General features: G+C 42.1%; 1 protein-coding gene across 10 annotated transcripts in view; it reads right to left on the bottom strand.

Annotated features, from left to right (window-relative positions):
* The window catches only part of gria1a (glutamate receptor, ionotropic, AMPA 1a), a 73,394-nt gene that overhangs the window by 12,799 nt on the left and 38,273 nt on the right, over positions 1-22,322 (bottom strand). For 4 of the 10 annotated variants that reach the window (XR_002056525.2, XR_002056526.2, XM_003445829.5 and 1 more), the window contains exons 10-14: positions 20,838-21,044; positions 19,722-20,167; positions 5,858-6,056; positions 4,315-4,562; positions 1,313-1,427 (exon numbers count right to left, since the gene is read on the bottom strand). Coding sequence is in view for 6 of the 10 variants with exons in the window: in XM_003445829.5 (XP_003445877.1) it covers positions 1,313-1,427; positions 4,315-4,562; positions 5,858-6,056; positions 19,722-20,167; positions 20,838-21,044 (1,215 nt within the window). In the remaining 4 variants the exon portion in view is untranslated. Of the gene's footprint in view, positions 1-469; positions 585-1,312; positions 1,428-4,314; positions 4,563-5,857; positions 6,057-19,721; positions 20,168-20,837; positions 21,045-22,322 lie in introns of all 10 variants that reach the window. The other 6 variants (XR_003213652.1, XM_005468012.4, XM_005468013.4 and 3 more) reach the window with 3 other exon arrangements.

Here is a 22,322-nt window from a genome sequence, read left to right as displayed (position 1 = left end):
GAGCAAAGTGTTTAGAATTCATTCTCCAGGGTGAAAGCTGAAGTAGTTAAACTTTAGAAAAAGTGCCTTTCATTCACTTTGATTTGTGCATTTTTATTGGTTTCCTATTAATTCAAAATTAAAGTAATTAAATCCAAATATTTTGTTTCTGTAGAGAGATTGTAATAACAATTCTTTCAGGCTGAACTGAGATTTATTATATTCTTCTTTAAAGGTAATGATGCATGGAAAAACATTGATAAGAAAATTTTGTTTGTCTATTTTAATGCATTTTTAAACCATAAACAGATGAGAGTTATCCTTAATGATCATCTTATATTTGGGCCAATACAGTAGAGCTGCCAGAGCCACATGGGGAGTACTGCTAAGTGCAGCGGAGCCTAATGGCTCCACTTTGGGCTGGTCTAGTATTAAAGGAGGGTTATGCTGCGAGGTGCTGTGAGGTGCCAGGTTCGGGTTGGAGACTAACCTTTCTTCCGGAGTCCTTGCTGCCACACTCCCCTTTATCGTACCACCATTTGTTTTTCAGTTTGTCTAAGACGGCTTGCTCATTGAGCTTCAACACCGCTAGGTTTACTGGGATTCTTCCAACCATAAGGGAATAACATAAATAACATATTATACCATGTTATTTTATGTTATTAATTCAGAGACATAAAGAGCAGCAAATAGATACACATGCCTGGATTTGCTTGTTGGCAAAAAAACAAAAGAAAAATGTCACACAAACCACACCCACGTGCACACAAATACATTGCAGAAACATCATTAGAAACATCAGTCAAAGTGATATGAATTAATACTCCATCTAGCTCGGTTGGTTTGCTCCCTAAGGCAGTAGATGTGTATTACTATATCACTTTGGGTAACCGGCATACTGCTTGCACTCACTTATGCCATAAGGCTCTCTTAATTTGATCTTTTCCTATTTGAAATCAACCATGTTGTACAGCTAAACCTATAGTCCCAGAATGGATGTGTGGGAGCCACAACACGAGGAACCTTGCTGTTTTAATTAGCAGGCACTGATCAATTTTAAATCAGTGCTATTTTGTTTGAGCAGGGAGACATGATGCAAAAATTCCCCTCTCTATGGATTTCAAATTCATCCCCTGCCGGCCAAGCAATCACCCCCCTCAGTCCTTTCCCTTTGCTCTTCCCCACACCACACAGAGAGATTAAGTGTTGCTGGAGTGGTGGTGCAGCGCGGGCCTGCCGGTTACCCCCTCTTCCCCTTCCCCCACTTCCCACCCCACCTCCCACTCTCAGTGGTGGTGGGTTTACCCGCAGGGTTTATCAAACTGGCTCTGACCTTGGAGTCCCCGCCCCCGCTGCCGCACTCTCCCTTGTCGTACCACCACTTGTTTTTCAATTTGTCCAAGAGGCCCTGCTCGTTCAGTTTTAACACTGCCAGGTTTACTGGGTTTCTTGAAAATAATATAAAACGATAACCATTAGGAGACACTCTATGGGACAGATATAAAGAGATTGGTCGTATGGTGGTGGAGGTGGGGGTGATTATGACAATGCTGACTTAGAATTGGAAGCACTCCTGCGTTTGGCTACTGGTATGAAGCAGGTGTGCTGGCTTTAGGATGCACGTGTTAGTCGCATACCTGCAATGAGGCTTAAACACTGAGTGCCAATACAGTCGGGTTTTACCAAGCAGGGGCTTGCCTCAGAGAGAGGCAGAGCAGACACTATAAATGGAGATGCTTTTGGATGCGGAAGTCTGACTACAGATGGTAATTTCCTTTCAGCTGCACCAGCATACAAATTGCTATGGCAACTAACCTATCAATATTCAAGCCATAACAGCATTCTTGTGAATAGAAGCTGATGCTGATTAATTTATAAATAACAGCAGAAACAAATTCCAGCAGAGGCTTTGACGGTTTTAACTGCTATGATCACTTTCACGATAGCTTTATTTCTCTAACGGGCTGAAAAAGACGTCGCGTGACCGACTGCAGACACATCACCCAAAGCACCTCCCCATGGGTAGCTCTGTCTCTCTCTGGTCACTGTGTATTTCCTATAGCTGCAAGGCTGAGGACAAAGACTCTATCCATCCAAAAATCACAAGAATGCCACAATCTGCAGTCAGAATTTGCATATAAAAGTAAAGATTACAGCCTTTACGTGATTGCCTTTTTTTTTTTTTTTTTTTTTTGCTCAAATCAGCACCAATTCTTCTGCACAGGAACAATTTAGTTTGGTGGCATCCTGCCTTTCTCATCACTGAACACAGAAGAATCTCTACCCCCAACCTGGAGGACATCACACAGCTGTAGGGAAGACAGTTTTTTTGGAGCTGGTAAAACCTCTAAATTCTTTCTTAGTCACGAGAAGAAGTACACGTGGACATGGATGTTGTGGAGAGCCATGGTTTGGTTGGTTCAGCGTGAGCAGATGTCAGGGAGGTTACTGAATGTTAGCGGGATGGTGCAGACTGTTGGGCTGACACTGGACATTGTATATGTCAGAAATGAAGATCAGAATTTACACAGAACGTCAGAGCAATCGACAAGAAAGGGATCTCTGAAGACATTCCTGCAAAATGAAGAGTTATGTCAGTTTTTTTTTTTCAAAAGTTCTGTTTTCAATCAGGCCTGCAATGCAATATTAGCGCTATCAGCGCTATTAGTCTCATTTGCTGCATAGAAAAGAAATCTTGACTTATGCAAAAATCTAAAAAGAATGACAGTATATAAATGTCTAATTAGGAACTTCTATTGGAACGGGTATCAGTTCTGTAGTTCTGTACAGATACTCTATCAAATTTAAACACGATGAGAAAAAAAGAGTCAGATTAATGCTTCTCTAATATCCAGTGGTCCGTGCAAACTGATTCATTAACAATGCATTGCAGGTGCGATTGGACTCAGCTCTTTGAATTCATGGGTAACTCATTCATGTCCCATTCCGGATGAGCTGAATACATTTGAAATTTCCTCCTTAAAACCCCCAAAATTCCTGAGTCATTCTAATTGCCATGCTTTAACACCACTCATGCAATCGCAAATGTTTGTTATCTGTTAATGGAACTCCATATCAGACATCTGTGACCACAATGACAACTTGGGAATAAGGTACATCGCTTGGTTAATAATTAACACAAAGAGAGCGAGATCAAACGGGGGCCACCCTTAGCAGTTCACCACTCTGTCCCACTGCTATGTTGTGGTCTGGGCCAATCCCGACTACGTGACTCTAAAGCAGATTTATATCAACCTCTTGTCTTATTGTCCATGCAGCATTAAACTTCATTTGCGGAATCTAATTTGTATGAAATTTTAAAAAGGAGCATCTGATCGAGGCTTTGGAAGCAGTTCTACTCAGCATTCTGACCTCTGGCTGTCAACCAAGGAGGAAACCCATATGAATCCACAGCGAGTTTGAATAAAATCTTCCCATATGGCTCCTTTCATTAAAATGAATGAGGCCTATTAGAAATAGATTAAAAGCTTCAGATGCCACCAGCTTCTGCACTCTCTCTGTAGTTGCGGGAGAAATATAAATGGGAAGTTGGTTAAGGTGTTAATGTAATGTGAAATGACAGCTGTTGCTCTTGGACATCGATGGCAGGAGTAAATCCGGGATGAATTATCCTTCATTATGTCAATTATCACATTAAATGTCGCAAAATACAAATTCCACTCTGCTGACTTCACATTCAAGGTGTGAGCTCTGGCTTAAGTGGTAAAGCAGCTATACGGGATGTGATTCTTTAAGTTGTAAAATTGCTTTAGGGGCTCGGATTTTTATGATTGACACGCTTCTATTTTTTGAGTGTGTGTTTGTGTTTAAGGGGGATGATTTGAAGAATATAAAGAGAGTTTGAAATATAATTGGAAGGCAGCAAGGAAGCAAAGTGCTCCTTAAAGAGGATAAGAGATCTCATCGTCCTGCTTTATACTTCTGCTAGTGCTCACAAGTCAGCTGGGAATAATCTAGCTGCATACGTAGATGTGCAGACACAAATAAAGATGATCAGAAGTGAAAATGGGAGGGGTCGAGCTGTAAATGCCAGTGCAATATGTGCAAAAAGTTGGAGGATGACTGTGACAATAATGACATGCCTTCTATATCTGATCAGAGCATTTAATACTTATAAGTAATCTGGTAATGCGTGCACAAAGCATTCAGAATGCATGAAATGGCACAAAAAAAATCAACCAAAGCACATAAATATGTTCATAAATGAGCAAATGCAGAGCTCCAAATAAACAGGTGAGAGGTAATGCTCATGCACAGGCACCAATAAAAGCGCATGAAGGCTTTTATCAAACAACTGCAGTGGCAAGGGTTTACCTGAGATGGGAGCCCTTTGGTGTGGCAATTCCATAACCTTTGGAGTCCAGGTTGCCTCCCACCTTCATAGTGTCACAGGGTTTCCTCTGCTCTATGTACTCATTCATAGTGGACTCCAGCAGGTAGGCATATTTGCCCTTGGACTTCCTGACTCGCATGACACCCTCGTCTGTCGTTTTGACAAACACAGACGGGTCGGCCGCCTTCATGTAAGACCACATCTTCTCAAACACGGCGATCTTAGACCTCTGACAGCCAGAAATGTTAATAAGAAAAGGAATGGAAGTACAGGGAAAGGGACTGTCAGTATATAAATACTTTATTATCTATCTTTAGAGTGTTAAAGGTAAATGTTAAAATCCTTGAAAATGTCAGCACTTTACTCCCAATTTAACTATTTATGCTCTTTTCATTCAACCCGATATCACGGCAAAATGTGTAACAGACACGCAGATCCACTGTGTCCATTTCACGCTTTGCCTCTCCAAAACATGAAATGGACACACATGCAGACGTTGCTGCACTACCAGCACAGGGAGATATTTAATTTCAAGCCAATGTGAAAATAATCATGGGAAAGCGTTTAAACAGACTCTAGTAACACATTTACATGTATGTACACATTAGCTGCCTAGCCTAATTGATTCCGGCGATTAAGGACCCTGGAATGTCCTACATACATTTTTTTTCTCACTACCAACTTTGTGCCTTTAAATATATTACCCCCCCTTCTGGTAAGCAGTGTAGGGACTAACCTACCTAACCTAGCCTAGCCTCGTCAGAAAAGTCGGGATTCCAATATGGCGACGCCCTCGAAAACTGTTGTTTTGCTAGCCCTCTACAAAAACAAATTACTACTAAACACATATGCAACTCATCTGCAGCCTGGAGTTACCTCATCTTCCTACTCGGAAGGCAGAATTTCCGAGTTCTGAGTACAATCGGAAACACCACGACTGCAGTTTCCGTGTTGGACGTAAAAATAGCACGTAACGCTGTGACGTAGGCTAGAATCATGGCGGCAGTCGACGACGGTCCAGGCGTGGGATTTCTCTTGTGGAGATATGCACATTCAGTTAGGGAAGCAACACATTAATAAGAGAATTCTGAGTAAAACCAAAGTTACTTTCCCTGGTAACTAGTTACTTTGAAAGTAACGAGTAACTTGAAGTAACTGATAGAAGTAACTAGTAATGTAACTAAGTTACTAATTTAAAGTAACTTACCCAACACTGCTGGTAAGGTGAATTCTGCATGCAGTAATGCAACTTGCATGCATGTACATTTCACGTTTTAGAGAGGCAAAGCGTGAAATGGACACAGTGGACCTGCGAGTCTGTTACACGTTTTGCCGTGATACTGTGTCGTTTCGTCAGTAATTACTCACCATTAGATTTCTGGCAACGTCCACAGCTGTGTTTTTGTGATTCTACATTTGCTGTGCTCTTATAACACTGTAAAATAACTATAAAATACTTCCCAAATGCTGCTAGCTCACAATGAAAATGTTCAAACCCTGGGTGTGCCAGGTTTTGTTCCTCACCCTGAAGAATTCTTTGGTGGAGCCAGCATCCAGCGTTCCATATGCAATCTCTGTCTGCTTGGCCAGATCCTCGGCACTCTCTATAGGAGACACCATCCTCTCCACAGTCAGGAAAGCAGCCAGATTCGCAGTATAGGATGAAATGATGATGAGAGTGAAGAACCACCAGACGCCTCCAACAATGCGGCCTGACAGAGAGCTAAAAAGAGAAGGACAGGATGTTGTTAGTCTGTCAAAAATAGGTATGCAAAAGATGCTGTTCACACATATCTTTCACAGACAGAGCCAATTCTGCATTAAGGTGGGGGAGAAATAAATAGGTGGCATCCATCTTTCTCTTTATGGAAAATTCTGCACGCAATCAAGAAGAGCTATCTAAAAGAACCCGGTGATGTTCGCGCCATTCAAATGATCCACATTACATCACACTCACTGTATCATTCCTCTTTCCACTAGGCTTGGAGATCATACCCCGGTCTGCTAAGGAAAGATAACCAGCTCCACAAAGGCCCACTCAGCTTTCTCCCTGCCAAATTAATCTCACTTTAAGAAAGTCGCCAATATGGTTTATGCCATACACATTAATTGTTGGGGATTAAGAGGCAGACAAGAACACTTAGCCACTGCTCTAATTGCACTTCCAATAAAAAAAAAGCCAAAGTCAAATGCCTGCACTGTGCAGTTCGTTTCCTTGTATCTCTTCACCTCAAGAGAACCCAGTTTGAACAGCAACAGTAAAAATCATGTTGCATTACATATCAGACCCCCTCCCAAAAAATCACTGAGGCACAGGGTGGCAGAGCTTACGCAGTGAAAATGACACAAATCTGAAACAAAAAATAAAAGGCTTTCGTGATTCACCTTTGTACCCACGACTCAAATGGAGCATGAACATGAAGGCAAGATTAAGTATGGAGGGAAAAAAAGAGACAGAGAGAGAAGCCGAAACGTAATCATTTAAGATGCTTTTCAGATGACGGGCAGATGATGAAAGAGCAGCCATGGAGCGAGCCGAGAGCAAACACAGAACGGTTGCAGAGCCTTTGAAAAATCAGTCGGGAGAATGCAGGGCTGTCTCTCTGTGTGTATGTGTGTGTGTGTGTGTGTGTGTGTGTGCGCGTGTTTTGACTTGTTCACTGCTCACTGCTCAAATGGGTGTAGGTGAGGTTAAACTTTGACTGCACAATGAAATCTTGTGCACACAGCATGTTTGTTGTGTGATGCAGGATTATATATATATATATGTACTTGCAGCTAGGTGAGTTGGGGACAAGAACAAGCCCCTCTCAAGCTGAAGCAATGGTTCTCAGAGAGAAAAGGGCGGATTGCTCGCTCAGGGTTGCTGCCTTCAAGTGAAGCGGTTCAAGTATGTCAGGGTCTTATTCATGAGGTGAAGTGTGGCATGGAAGACTGACAGATTGCTGCAGTGTCTGCAGCGATGCAGATGCGATTTTATCCCGGTCTGTCCTGATGGGGAGAAAGCTGAGCATGAAGGCAAAGCTGTCCATTTACCGGCTGATCTATTTTCCTGCCCTCACTTGTGGCCACAGGTAGTGACCCAAAGAATTATGGATACAAGAAAGCAATGAGCTTCCTCTAAAGGGTATCTGGGCTTATCCTTTGAGATAAGGTGAGGAATGTGGTCATTCATGAGGGGCTCAAAATAGAGCTGCAGTTCCTCCACATTGAAAGGAGCTGGCTGATGTGCTTGCATGGAGCTGTTTCGGGCATGTCTGACTGTGAGGGAATTTTGGGACATATCTAGGTACAGCTTACGGATGCCTCAGTGTCCCCCTAGAAGAGCTAATGGAGGTGGAAGAGAGAGGTCTGTGTATTTATGCTCAAACTGCTGCTACCAAATAAGCAGGAGAAAATGGAAGCAATGATGGATGATATTTTTATGATTTACAGATATGTCAACACACTCATATATTTAACATACACAATACACACAAATATTGAGATACAGATAAATAACTTTCTGCACATGTCTGCAAATAATTCTCCTACAATAATATGCTAAGGTTCTTCAGGTGATTAACCCTTTTGTCATTTATATATTAGTCAAGAAGCAAGCCAGCCAGCATCCATACATCACATTATGGTTACTGAAGTGTCTGTATGATTCCTATCTTTTTGAATTTTCACAAGAAAATGTTTACTTAATTTTTTTTTTATTAAGCCTTCTAGAAAGCTGAAATGTTGCTATTGTATGAAATATACTGCTTGAAAAAAAATTAAAGAAGCGGTGTCAAACATACACCCCAGAAGCCAGAATCAGTGGAAGTCTGTTTCTGATTGTCTGGTCAGAGACATTCACAGCAGTGGCCTGCTGGAGGTCATTTTGTAGCTCCAGTAGTGCTCATCCTGTTCGTCCTTGCATGAAGGAGCAGATACCAGTTCTTGCTGATTTGTTAATGGCCATCTACAGCCCAGTCGAGCTCTCGTGGATTAACTGGTTGTCTCCTGGAATCTGGCAATGCCATGTATTGATTGTGCCATCCTGGAGGCATTTGACTACCTATGCTACCTCAGTGGGCTCCAGGTATCACCTCAGCAGTGACACTGACACTAGCCAAATGCAAAACTAGTGAAAAAACAGAGAGAAAAGATGAGGAGGGGGAAAAATATCAGTGTCCTCCACCTGTAAATCATTCCTGTTTTTGGGGGTTGTCTCATTGTTGCCCCTCTAGTGCACCTGTTGTTAATTTCATCAACACCAAAGCAGCTCAAACTGATTAACAACCCCCTCTGATACTTAACTGACCAGATCAATATCCCAGGAGTCTAACTAAATGGGTGTTATATCTCGAGCAATGTATTATGAAAGAATTTACTATTTGTATAGGTTAATAAGGCAGATCAGTATGGTCTAAAAAGTTAATTGATAAAACAAGAAAGTACAAATCTCAAATAAGCCCGCTAACAAGTATATTCAAGATCGAATATTCCACCAGTATGTTCCCAATCAGCCGTTTCCTTTAAAATAAATGAAAGCTCTAGATTATGGTTTGCTGGGATCCACCGTATACCTATAAAACTGGCCATCTGCTATTATTGGTGACAACACAGAGAAGCACAAGGTGTGAGATGTGAAACTATCGCCATAAAGAGCAGAAATGATGAGAATAATGTTCAAGAATTCCAGTCCTTGTAAAAATAAGTTTTTTTCAATCCCTTATGTTAGCATTCAAACTACACGGCACACATTTTATGGTGAAAAGAAGAAGTTAAATCTGTTATTTTAGGCTGAAACAAGTGAAACGATGTGTGTGTGTGGGGGGGGTGGGGACAAATGGCATAGACGATGAAAAGTAAACTGGATAGTACCACCAGAGGCAGACAAACTCCTCAGCTTTGACTGCTGCTGGCCTCCAGAGATGGCAGTAAACAGCTGTCTAATCCTTCCCCCTCAGTTGCCCTTTTTTTCTCCTTTCGTTTTTCTTTCTCTCGCCTCCTCTGTTCCTCTCCATTCTTTTCCCTTTCGCCTCCGTTCACCCTCCATCTCCGCTGTGCACCCCTGCCTGTCTCTTCATGTGCTGAGAGGGATGCGATTGGAGGGGGGGTGACAGGGGTTTGTTTTGGCCCGAGACAACAATAGCCTACACCTTGGCACTGATGCTGACAAATTCAAGTATGCACGAAAACACACATAAGTGCGTGCACACACGACACACATATGACCCACATGTACATTTGCTGCCTTCCCGGGCATGGTTTGCTGGCATGAGTGTGTGTGTGTCTGAGCAAGGGAACAACGGGGTCACCATTTGGACGAAGAGAAAAGGGCTGTGTGTGTGCATGCATGGATGTGAGGGTCGTTTGTGCGCCTCAGTGTGTGTGTGTGAGAGTGAGTGGGTGTGTGTTGGTATCTTGCAGCAGTCCTCCCCATTTGAGCAAAGTGACTGGCAAACACAGACCTGTTTGTCTCTGTTTGTTTCCTTTTGAACTGCCTTCCTTTGAGCCTCCTTTCCGCCCCTCATACATTATTGCACAGCAGCCAACCTTGGCGCCTCAGTAAAAGATTAACTAAGCTGTCCTATTACAGTAAAGGAAATCTTCCGAGCAGCACTGTAATTTCATAGTCATGTTAAGGCAACGATTAATCAATTATTCACTCCGCCTTTAATTTTTTTTATTGTATTGAGAGGAAAATGAATGTTAATGGAAGCAGCAGCAGAAGCACAGGCTCAACCGCAGAGGCACAGGCAGAAATACAATACTTCTGTGTATGCACATCATTAGTGCTGAAATGATTAAACGATCAATCAAAGTGTCCAGCTACTGACATGTGATCGAGCAAATATAGCGCACATACCTACCAAACTCTCTTAACCTTAAAGATCGACTTACTTTCTTTGGCTTCTCTCACCATTAGTTTAAGTATTACATTTAAATAAATAAAAAATATAGTAATCAAATGATATAATAAGTATTTTAGAAGAGGAAAATAGGAAACAGGTCTCATTTGTGTTGATAAATTCAGTATCAAATCCAAACGAGCCTTTCGTTCTGTTTGTGTATTTTTCTAAAGTCTTTCTTGGAGCGTTTTGCTTCAGCTTCATAGTGATGGAGAGAAAGGATGTTATGCAATCAAGAACTGCACCAGGTCTGTGGGAACACTGATTACACAGCTTCTTAAAGCCCCCTTGGCCACCAGGACCCCCCACCCGACAGCTAGATTTAGGGAATGCTAAGTTTAGCATTCCCTAAATCAGCTTCTTGCTTAGAGTGATGGGGTCCCTCAGGTTTGGCTCGTACTGGTCGGAAGAGGATGGGGCTGTGACCTCACGTACAGTATTTACCTTTAGAAAGCAGATGTTAAACTCTCTTGTTAGAAAAAAAAACATCTTAAAAAGCTACACACGGCAGACCATCCAGGATCTCCGGCTTTGACGTTTCCTACGCGATCTCCACCCACAGTTCCCTGGGAATCTGCTGTAGCGCTAAACTCGCATTAGAATTCCCCTGGCTGGCCTCCTCTTTTCGATATGGTAATTAGCAATGACTAATGACTTTAGCAAGTGTAAAAAATGAGCCAGTAATGGCCACATTACAATGGATTAGGAATTACAGAGGTTTAAATGAGAAAGAAAATGGTCTCTAATTATGGTGTGATTCTAAGACAAATCAGGGATGGTACAGGAGTTTTCTGATACGCAGCTTTTTTTTCTTGTTTCCTTCTTATAAATTAGTAGCCGTATGTTCTCAATGACTGGGAACGGCCACTCCCAGTGTGTTTCCACAGGCGAGCCTTCTTACATGCAGCTCGACAGAAAGGGAGTGAGAGAGTAGCAAAGTGGAACCGGTGAGGTTATTGCGCCACTAAGCAGAAATATATATATATAGATATAATCCGAGATAGAGTGATTATATCTGAGCTAATCAGCCTCTGCTCTGGTGAACTGCGAAAAATATCCTTAGCAAAAACAACTCATTAGACGTGGAAATGAAGAAAGCAGTATAAAGAAGAAAGGACCACTATTCAATCAACACAATGAGACCGCAGAAGATAAAGTGGCCGTGTTTGTGTGTGTGTGTGTGTGTGTGTGTGTGTGTGTGGTGCAACAACCAAGTCAAGGGTTACTCCATTAGTTATTCTAGCATAATATAGCACACAGGGCTCTACAGTCGTATTTCCAAGTTGTGCGTAAACATTATTTGTATTCTGTTTTGAAGGAGCTGAAGGTTTGAACAGGCCATGAGAACTGAGGTGAATCATTTTTAATACCTTACTTGATGCGTTTGTCACACAGTGCTGGCACAGGATGATGGCCTGCATTACATTTGAATGAAATTAGAGAAGAAGAAGAAAAATAACAACTCCATAATTTTCTCTTTTATTTGGAGGATTAAATGATTCTACTTATATTTCCTTTAAAAGCCCTTCTACTCATTTACTGTATATCACAGGGATTTTGTTAATGAACCTTTTCCCCAACTATGCCTCCACTGCTTGTAAATGTTATGGGTTGATAAAATTTTATTAAGCTTTCTCCACAGTCTCCTTAGCAAATTAAAAAATCAAACCAAACTAGGTGGCTAAAATCATGCCTAATTGCACAGGTATGTCGGGATAATTAACCAGAATAGTATATTTATGAATGATGAACTTTTTTATGTGAAGCTGCCTCAATATAGGTCGCTGTGGTTGCAGAAAGCACACGCATGACCCCGGTCACGGGTTCAGAGCTCAGAGCAGACGTGGCGACTTTGGCTTGATGTGCCACACACGATGCTTTCAGTGCACAGAAAGACAACAGACGTGCAGTTGTCTGACGCTTTTAGTGTGTTCTTGATATTGCCAAAGGAGCCTCGGGGGAACAGCAACACACTACGGCCAATATTGTTGCAAAGCCGCAGGTTTTGCTTTTGTGTGCTTGTGCTTTTGTTGCAAAGACCTCCCAGTTGTTAAGCCTGTATTATTTGAGAGCGCTTTCATCTCCAAGGCCAAACTAACATGTGAGCTTTAAGCATGGAGCACAAAAAATAATGATTTATTAAAGCTTCTCTCTCTATCTAAAGGTCAGTATTACCATGCCATTGAGCTGAAAAGAGAATATTATGGTAATGTTACCAGCCTGAAGCAAACACACCACAAGCTTGTAATTATACTCATTCAAGTAGACTATGGGAAAAAAACCAAAACAACACTGACAAAAGCATTATGATTTCAAACGCTTCGTAATTATTTAATGCATGTTTCTTTCATTAAGAAGCAGCAAAGTTAACAGGCTGCTTTGCAGCATATGGCTCATTTTGGAGCGGTCGTGCGTGAACGCAAAACAAAACAAAACTTCAGCTTGCAGCCACCGCACGCTGCCGGTGCAGGGGAATCGATATAATTGAGATGCAACTCTAATCGTTATATCTGTGTCCGCACACTTGTTTGCTGAATGATGCTGCGGATTGCTGTCTTAGCCTCAAGTAACCTGAGAAAAGACAGTTCTGGCAATCTGTGAGAGCGCTCAGCTCCGCGCCCACACACATACGCAAAGCCTCTTAGTCACTCCAGCTAGAAAAACAGGCAGATACATCACAACTGTTTCGCGCAAATCAATGCCATCAACACGCGTGTAAGCGGACTGACAGTGCATTCAGGCTTTCTGAGCATTAATACAAAAAAGAAAAAAGAAAAGGAGATGGTATATGTGTGCATTTGAGTGAAGTTCTGCACATCAGAGAGACTTGAAGTGAAACTGCTATGATTTTTTTTTTTAAATCTCTTGACGGTTGCCATGGTGACATACTCTGCACTCCAAACAGTACAGCTGAGCTGAGAGAGATTTTAGTCATCTCACTCCTCCTCCTCTCACTCTTTTTCCTCTCACTCCATATATAAGGGCATCCACCCCTATAGTAGAGTGGGCCTGCCATCACAAAGAGAAAACTCTCATTAGGGCTCTTTTCAACTTGCAGGCCCTCTCATAAGCCTCACAGCGTCGCATCTTTCCAGTCAAATAACTGGCAGTGTTTACACTGGCCCAGGTAGATTTCCCATGCGGCCTCGAGCTTGGTGTATTATTCATGGTTGCAAGAAATATATCCGTATACTGTCACAGCTTGATTACAGCAAAAAGAAAAAAAAAGCCCTCTCTGCATGTGGAAATGTATGTGTGACTGATGTGACAGAGTAAACGCCTTGGAGGGGATGGTGCCTTTGTCTGTGGTACAAAGTGTGATACGCCAGTGGGGAGTGTGTATGGGCTCGGGCGTGTGTGTGCCTCCGTGGTTTCTGTTGGCGAGTGTGCATGCATGTAAGATCAAAAAGTTGCCTTCATGCGATCTCCGAATAAATAAAACATAAGTTGTGCCGTGAACTAAACCGAGCCGTATCTTTATGAATAAATCATCCCTTCCTGCCCCCCCCCTCTCTCTCTCTCCAAAAAACTGCTTTATAGCAGCTAACTTATTCCACAATTATGTAACTCGGTGGCGTGTAACACAGTCTATTTTCTCAGTGCTCGCGACATTAATAACAACAATAAACACACTGTGACATCCTGCTTGATCCCTGTGCAAGATCAATAATTTCTTTGATCACAAGAGTTCACCTGGTTCCTCACCGAGGGTTTGGTTAGCAGCCGAACAATAGCTTTCATGTCAGAAATAATGGGTTTGCCTGCATTATGTAGGAAACCTTTAATTTCAATTGCAGTGTGCTACGGGTGAGTCTGTGTTTGGGTTGAAAGGAAGAGGAAAGGAACACGTACAATATTCAGTTTGAAGCGTGAGCCATTTTGAAAGCTCTTCTTAAAATGAAATGAAGACAAACCAATAGGGTATCTTTATCTAAACAAATAAAGTGATCACATCCTAAATGTTCCGGGAAAATGTGACCCAATGCTAAATAAATGTTGAGTCAATGTTACAATAATGTTAAAACCTGACGATGTAATAGTAATGACATTAAAAGAACACAGCGGTTCCTGTTATAATTGATCGATGATGATCTTTCAATAGTTGATCAGGTGACAATGAGGTTGAAAAGTCATGGATTTATAGCTGACCGGGAAATTATATTGAAATGTGGTGGATTGTATAGTTTAAATACCACAGAAGTTAAGTTAATTAGAAGTCATAAATTCAACATTGTGTCAATGCTAGAGTGCAAAAATGATCAACACTCAAAAGTAGAATTCAGGTTGACAGTATAATGTTGATGTAACATATTTTTAATTATTGTTTGCGATCTGGGTCGGGTTTCAATGAGACTCTGATAAAAGTTGTCTGTGCTTACATAAGTCAACAAATAAATAAGTAATGGAGGCTTAAGTTGACACATTGCAGGCAGAAAGTCAACATCTCAACAGATGATCCAGATAATCCTCAGAAGGCAGGGAAATAATGAACACTATGCTTGTGTTACACATAGTACCAGATCTGACTATTTTACTGTTATGTTTTTGCTTCACGTAATCCTGGAGAAATGCAGAACGGAGAAATCAAAATTCCCTGAGAAAACTGAGTGTTTAACCTCTCCTTTTTAGTGTTGTAGCACAAAAAATAAATACTGACCCTGCAGGGGTTACATTATACGCCTCGTATACAATCCATTATTGAATGATTCTGACCGCCAGCCTGAGACATTGCTGCTGGCAGGAAGGGTGTGAGTGACAGGGTTGATTTATTTCAGTCTACAGTCATATAACAGAGGGAACGCAGACACCTGAGGACTGGAGACAACTCCGCGGGGCCGTGCATTTCAGGCAAACATGCACCTATGAGGAGACTCGGACGACAGATGTCGACTTAAACATATCCAAACACATTCACCTGAAGAACACTCTGCGCCGTTTTACTCAAATCCACTCAATATTTCCCTCATTGCGTCTTCTCTGCTGCGCTTAAAATGTAGTACAAGGAAAAAACTAGCTCTTCACTGTAACACAAGTATAGTGTTCATTATTTCCGTGCCTTCCATGGATTATTTGGATCATCTGTTGAGATTTTGACTTTCTGCCTGCGATGTGTTAACTTAAGCCTCCATTACTTTGGCAGGGTTCATATAAAGAGCGAGGGCCAAGCCTTGCAACAATACTACAGCTGAATGTGGATGCGATTAGCTAGTTTGATTCTGTTCGCAGAAGGCAGACAACTGCAGGGTTAACCAAAGCCATGTGTTTTATTCACATTTTATGGATGTGCGACTGTTTAGGATGGGAGAGGTGAGGGTTTTTCACCTCTGAAGAACGGCGAACAGAGTTGATTAGCGAATGCGGAGGACTGAGAAGAAGTAAAGAACGAGGAACTTAACAAATGAATGGAGAATATTTTGGGTGTTTATGTTTGTGTGTGTGTGTGTTTGTGTGTGGTGGGGGTGAGGGTCACTCTTGGAATCCACCTGTCTGCAGAGATAAACACAAGGAGGGCCCAACAGCACAGACTGGGGCTTATGGGAGGGCCTGACTGACAGTGCTGACATTTAGAAAGAGCACAGTAAACACGGCCTTGCACAGAATAAATAGCAGGGGGAGCAGTTTGGCCAATACACACACAATCACGTACTGTACGCATTAATGCATCGCATCAGTTTGAAGCATAAATGAATACAAGCATGTGAGTCTATGCATGTGCACAGAGAAACAGAGCTGCATGTATACCTTGATGCACAGGTACACTGTAGACTGTTCCAACTCGATAGCCTACTATTAGAGCGCTGACAAAGAAAATGGCAATAAGTGTTTGCTTTAAATAGAACCAGGCTACACACACCCACACACACACACACACACACACACACATACAGGCTGACGGGAAAATTAAACACGCCTACTGATTAATCCAGGACAGAGTGGATCATCAGTGTTGTTCCTTGGCCTTTTGTCTCTGATTAAATGGAGAAGTATGAAGAGAGAAGTGCTTCAGGCTGAATACCACAGAGCTGAATGCACCTCTAGAACAATCTGTTCTCACCTATTAGTAATAAAGGCACAGTGATGAGAGGTTTACAGGCACTGACTGAGAAATGTCAGCAAATTCATAAACATAATATCTTTTACATAGTTTTATTCTGAAATGTATTAATTAACCATCTATCTATCTATCTATCTATCTATCTATCTATCTATCTATCTATCTATCTATCTATCTATCTATCTATCTATCTATCTATCTATCTATCGGCATGTAGAAGTGGTCAAGACGACGGACTCGTCTGAGTATTTCAGAAGCTACTGTAATTTTCACATAACCACATCTAGGGTTTACAGAGCATGGTCTAAAAAAAGAGAAAATATCCAGTGAGCGGCAGTTCTCTGGGTGAAAATACCTTGTTGATGTCAGAGGTTAGAAGAGAATATCCGGACTGCTTTGAGCTGATAGAACGGGAACAGCAACTCTGTTATTAAACTTCTTACAACCAAGCCATGCAGGAGAGGATCTAGGTACCCCTCCTGTCAGCTACGAACAGGAAACCGAGGCTACAGCCAAACTGAGTATTGTTGGTGACGATGCACATCCCTTCATGCCCATCTTCTGACGGCTGCTTTCAGCAGGATAACGCACCGTGTCAAAAAGCTCAAATCATAACTAACATAACAATGAGTTCCTTGTGCTCACATGGCCTCCACAGTCATACAAGTCATATCCATTTAACAGATCACCTTTGGAACGTGGTTAAACAGCACAGTTATGGATGTACAACCAACACAGCTGCAGCAACTCTGTGATGTAATATGTCAATATGGACCCTAATCTGCTTTATGTCACATATTATTTCACATAGTCATATATATCCACATAGTCACTTTCTATATCAGCTGCTACCAAATTAACAAGTTCTTAATTAACTAGTTAGAGCAGACAAATCAATATTAGTTGACACTTTAAAAAAAAACAACCTAAGATCAGCCAATCAGCAAGGATAGCTCATGTGCTTACATAATAACCAACAAGTGACTATGCAGGATTTCATAAGTGGTATTTGCTAAGACATCAATAACATTGCTCCAAAAAAATACAGTACACAATTCTGAGTGAGAAGTGTTATTTTGTACTTTAGCAAAGTTTTGAATGTACAAAATGTTAAAAAAGGGACTTGTGCCTCACAAGGTATCCTCGCTCTAAAGCACACTCTATTTTATTGTCTCTTTCACTCTAAATGGCACCATAACACACAAAATGAACATAACGCCGTATTGAAAAAGACCTGAAGGTAGTGCCTGAGAATATAAACTGTTAAGAGAGAGAAGTATGGAGGTTTAAGGCACAGCCGCACTAGCTTCCCTTTTCACACCGACAGGACATATTCAGTCTATGAATAAAGTGGAAAAAGAAAGACAGGCTGCAGCCAGGCAAGAAAAGAAAAAAAAATAAAGAAGATGGTCAAACACTACCTTACATACAAGAACAAAATCTTCTCGAGAAAGCATTTTTTTTGATAAAAGTAAAACTGCGTACGCTGTGGCATACTCTGTTCTCGTGAATTTGTGATGTTACAAGCACTGTTGCTTTCATCTGACAAACCGTAGCTGCAACAGTATGTCCTTTAACTCTAGCAGAGGAACTCATAATGCTTTAGGAGACACATCAGCATGCACCAGTGTGTGTGAATATGCGCTGTGCTAACTAGAGCAACTAGGTCACCCAAATTTTCAAGGGGAAGATGTTTCCTTCAGGCCAGTATTCAGCGGGGTGAAACATTCACTGTGTTGGTTTTTCAAGACACCAAGCAGGCCGTGCTGATCGCTACAGCATGTCCTGCTGCACACGCTGTGACATGTGCAGTTTTTTCTTTTTAGAAAAAAAAAGTTTGTGAATTCCCCTGACGCCCCCCCCAAAAAATTCTTTTACCAAGAACCAAAAATGAACACTCAGACTCACCTTGAAAGGACACTCCAAGACAAAGAGAGGTATTTGACTGAAGTCCTTAGAGGACAAGCGCCCTTAAAGCCCAACCTCACTAATGACACTAATGAAATTCGGTTCCACCTCAAACCTATTTTGCAGAGAACATAAGAAAGTAGAGAGGAATGGCCTGTTTTGTCCTTTTAGCCGAAGTCAATGAAAGGTCTTGCATCGGCAGAGGTCGTCCCCCTCCCTCCTCGAGCAAAAGAAATGCAAATACTCTTAATTTTGTTTTTTTAAATTGCAAAGTACACACCATTCCACACACACAGCGCAAAGATGGCTGTGCATACAGAAAGAAGGGACAATTTTAAGGAAGCACCGTGACATTCCCTGGCCCCCTCTCTTTGTGTGGCATACAGGAAAATCAATAGTTATTCCAAATGCATTTTCTGCCTGTAAGAGAAGAGCATTTGGACAATAGGCTTCATCTCGCATGAAGCACAGCACAGTCTGCAGGCAGAAAACAGTAAATGTCAGATGAAGGCCTGTGGGAGGAGGAATTCACTACCTACATTATGTACTGCTGAGCACCTATGTGCCGCATGCAGGCCCGTGGGTTGCAAAGTTGTTTTGTTTTTTTCCCTTCTGTTATTTGTGCAGGGTGAGGCCAAAGTGAAACTACACCCTTTAATTTGCCACAAGAAGGAAGTCGAGATGGGATGCAGCGATGCTTACGATTACCCTTTCAAGACAGAGCGCCGGGATCTCCAACTTCACGGTAGCTGCTACATAATGTATATGTAGCTTAATGTTTAAAGAGACAAGAAGCTCTGTCTACGAGTGACCTAACCTGTCTCTGCTAGTTCAGAGCTTACAGTGATAACACTGACATTATCTTCTCATCTCCTCCTGTTAGCGCCTCTGGAGAGCTCAGAAAGTCGACCTCAGTGTCTCTAATTTCAGACACTTAATGAGATTTTTAATTGGTGACCTTTTGAGAACGGTTTCATACCACAGCTCATGAGAGCACTTGAGGGAAGCCAACATATACCACTCAATACTCACACCAGGATCCTTCATAGCAGCTTCTTAAGGCTCTGATATTCGCACAACCGACTGGCTAATCACTTGTGAGATGCAGAATGGCAGGCCGGCAGACTGACAGTTGGATTTGAATTTTTAATTTTATAAAATACTAAAGCTTTCTACTGACTACCAGTTTTTACTGTCCTAGATTTGTGCCATGTTTTTAGCACTATGGGAATTATCTGGAGACAGAATGAGACCACAACAGTCTGCAACATGACCACATCATAAACTGGCTCTTCTGCTCTTCATCAAAGTTTTATCACTTCTTTGTACGACAAGTGGCTAAGAAAAACAAAACAAAATCTCAATAAACAAAACTCAAGTGAGCTGAAAAAGAAAGCAAGTCAGCATGCTGAGGCGTTGGTGTGGCAGATAGATATGTACTACACGTAGGTGGTACTGAATGTCTCTTTGTGTACCAACAAATAAAAGCAGAGACTCAGAGGACTATAAAGCTTCAAAATTTGTGGCCTCAGCTTCTTACCGTGGTGAAATATCACAGCCCTGCTGCATGAAGGCGCCAAGCGAAAACCAAAGGGAATTGAAGATGCCAAATTCATTGGTTTGCTCTGGACTCTGCTGGGTGGTGTTCTGCTGCGTCGGTGTCTGGCCCTGCTGCACACCGTTGGAAGCTGCCGCTTGGGTGGGAGTCTGCGGCTCGGCTCCCTCCTCGTAGTCTTCGGCGTGCCACTCGTACGGGCTGAATCGACTGACCAGGAAGAGGACGACGCTGACGCCAATGTAGGCAAACACAATGCACATCCAGATCTCATAAGCCAGCGGGTCCAGGAAGGAAAACACGCCAGGCTTGGATTTGGTTGGTTTCTTGATCATTATAGAGATACCCAGAGACATGAAGGGCTTGGAGAAGTCAATCACCTCTTCACGGACCAGGGTGATAGTGAGCGGAGCCACAGCCACGTCTGCTTTCTGAGGAAAGAGCACAAAGACAGGTGTAAACAGTGCTGGATAAAGTAGCATTTCATTGAAATTCTGAGGTGGAATCATACTTGTGTTTCCTTGTTTGCAACAGAGGTCTGAGAGGATCACCGCAACCACCCAAAGTGCACTACACCGTGTCTAGATATAAATGTATTCTTGATCGTTATCCAAGTGTATTGCACAACGAGAAAGCAAATGAAAGATCAGTTCTTTCAGTTTTAAGATGGTGTCTTTATCTTCCTCCCCCTTATCACAGCACAGTTGGTACACACAGCAAAAGTTAGTTGGTAACGATCCAGGTCAAATTAAAAACACAGCACAATTTCAGACTTCTGAAGAACAAAGTGGTTAGACTGTCGAAATTGCAATTCAGAGGAAGCTTTAGTAATCATATAATCCCAAATTATTCCAGCAGCAAACTGTGAGGATTTGTTTCTTGCAAAGGGAACCCTGCCCAAACTCTAACATATTACAATTATAATTAATTAATTTAATTATTAAATAAATAAGCAGCGCAGAATACTAATAAAAAGAAATGGGCTTGGGGGCCAGTGAGGTTTTCAATGTGCTAAGACCTTCAATAATCAGTATTCACAAAAGACATTTAATTTTCCATCTTTCACTGTGGGGAAAACAAGAAGAAGCTCCACCGACTCACCCCATACACCAGCTCTCCCACCATGCCATTCCACATCTTGGTTTCGGGGTCTCGGGCTCCGTACTTGCCATCTGAGACGATCTTCAGTTTGTACTGGTAGCCCACATGCTTTGCTATCTCTGCAGCCAGCTCCACGATGTAGCCCTCGTACTTATCATTCCCCACAAGCTGTTCGTGGTTCTTCTTCAGCATCACGTACGGAGACTCCTGTTGGATGAGGGGCAGCCATCAGTAAAAACTGATTTTTTATTTGTTTCTTTTTATTTTCCTGAAGTTTTCAAAAGCACTTGCAGGAACTCACTCAACAGCTTCTGAAATGATTTCCCTGAAATTAGTGTGCATTTTGAAAATGAAGTGCTATCTCTTGTTCTAAACCGAGGCTTTGGAACAAATAAAGGAAAAAAAAGTACTGGCCCCCGGATATAATTGTAGGTTTAAAGGTTGAGAAGAAAAGATAATTAAATGGAACTACAAGGCATTATTTTGGCTTTGTTCCCTGAAGGTAGGTATGTAATTCATCCACAAAGACCCTCTGAGTAGGATGATTGCGACTGCATCGTGCACCAAAAAGCACATAGCATGCAGCAAGAAAACAGGAATTGGGCAGCATTGTTAGAGCCGAAGAGACATGAGGTATGATTCAAACGAGCACCTGTGTGAGTGTGTGGATGAAGACAATGAAGCTGACAGCTCTCTGAAACCAGGATAACCTCTGCTCCGGGGCCACACTGTTCTTCTTGTTACATCGACTACTGCACATCTCACACTGATTGACTTGCCTGAGAAACTGCAGCTGACACGACACCTGGGGCTCCACTTTCAGAAATATGTATTTCATGCAGAATTAAAGTCGCCTCAGTATAAATTGTCCAGCAGCACTTAGAAGGCCTCAATTCCCACAAGTTGTTATGTGTTCCTGTTTCAAGCGAGAGTTTTCTGCTGAGCTTAGCAAATCCTTCCATTGTGTTCACCAGGGTCTAAATAAGGAGGCGGGGCGTAGGGAGGAGAGGGTTTCCTATATGTGTTACAGCTATCTGTGTTCTCCCGCTCTTTATGGTCCAGGTGAAGGTAATCATTGTTGCACATAACTTGAGGCTGGTAGACAAATGGCATCCTGGGGAGGCAGTGAAGAGAAAGGACCGGCGTGCAGTGCTTTCACAGTGTACGCACTGGCGCACGCAGTCATAGACAAAGACAGGGCACACGCAACTGTGAGCATGCCCACCACACACACACAGAAAAACACACACACATGTACAAATGTGCACATGGAGACGTGGAAAGGCATACAAAAGGTCCTCCAGGACTCAATCACATTGACCTCGAACAGCTCCACTGAGATCTGCTGTCACTCAACCACATTAAATACAATACTCAGACACATTCGCTGCACATTTATACACAGAAGAGCACTTGTGCATCTGAACAAATGCGACTACACATGTAGGAGTTCATATTTTGAATACGTTTTAAAAATTCAATCAT

Source organism: Oreochromis niloticus, linkage group LG2, assembly GCF_001858045.2.
Source record: "Oreochromis niloticus isolate F11D_XX linkage group LG2, O_niloticus_UMD_NMBU, whole genome shotgun sequence".
Lineage (NCBI taxonomy): Eukaryota > Metazoa > Chordata > Actinopteri > Cichliformes > Cichlidae > Oreochromis > Oreochromis niloticus.
This window is presented reverse-complemented; position numbering and strand designations above follow the sequence as displayed.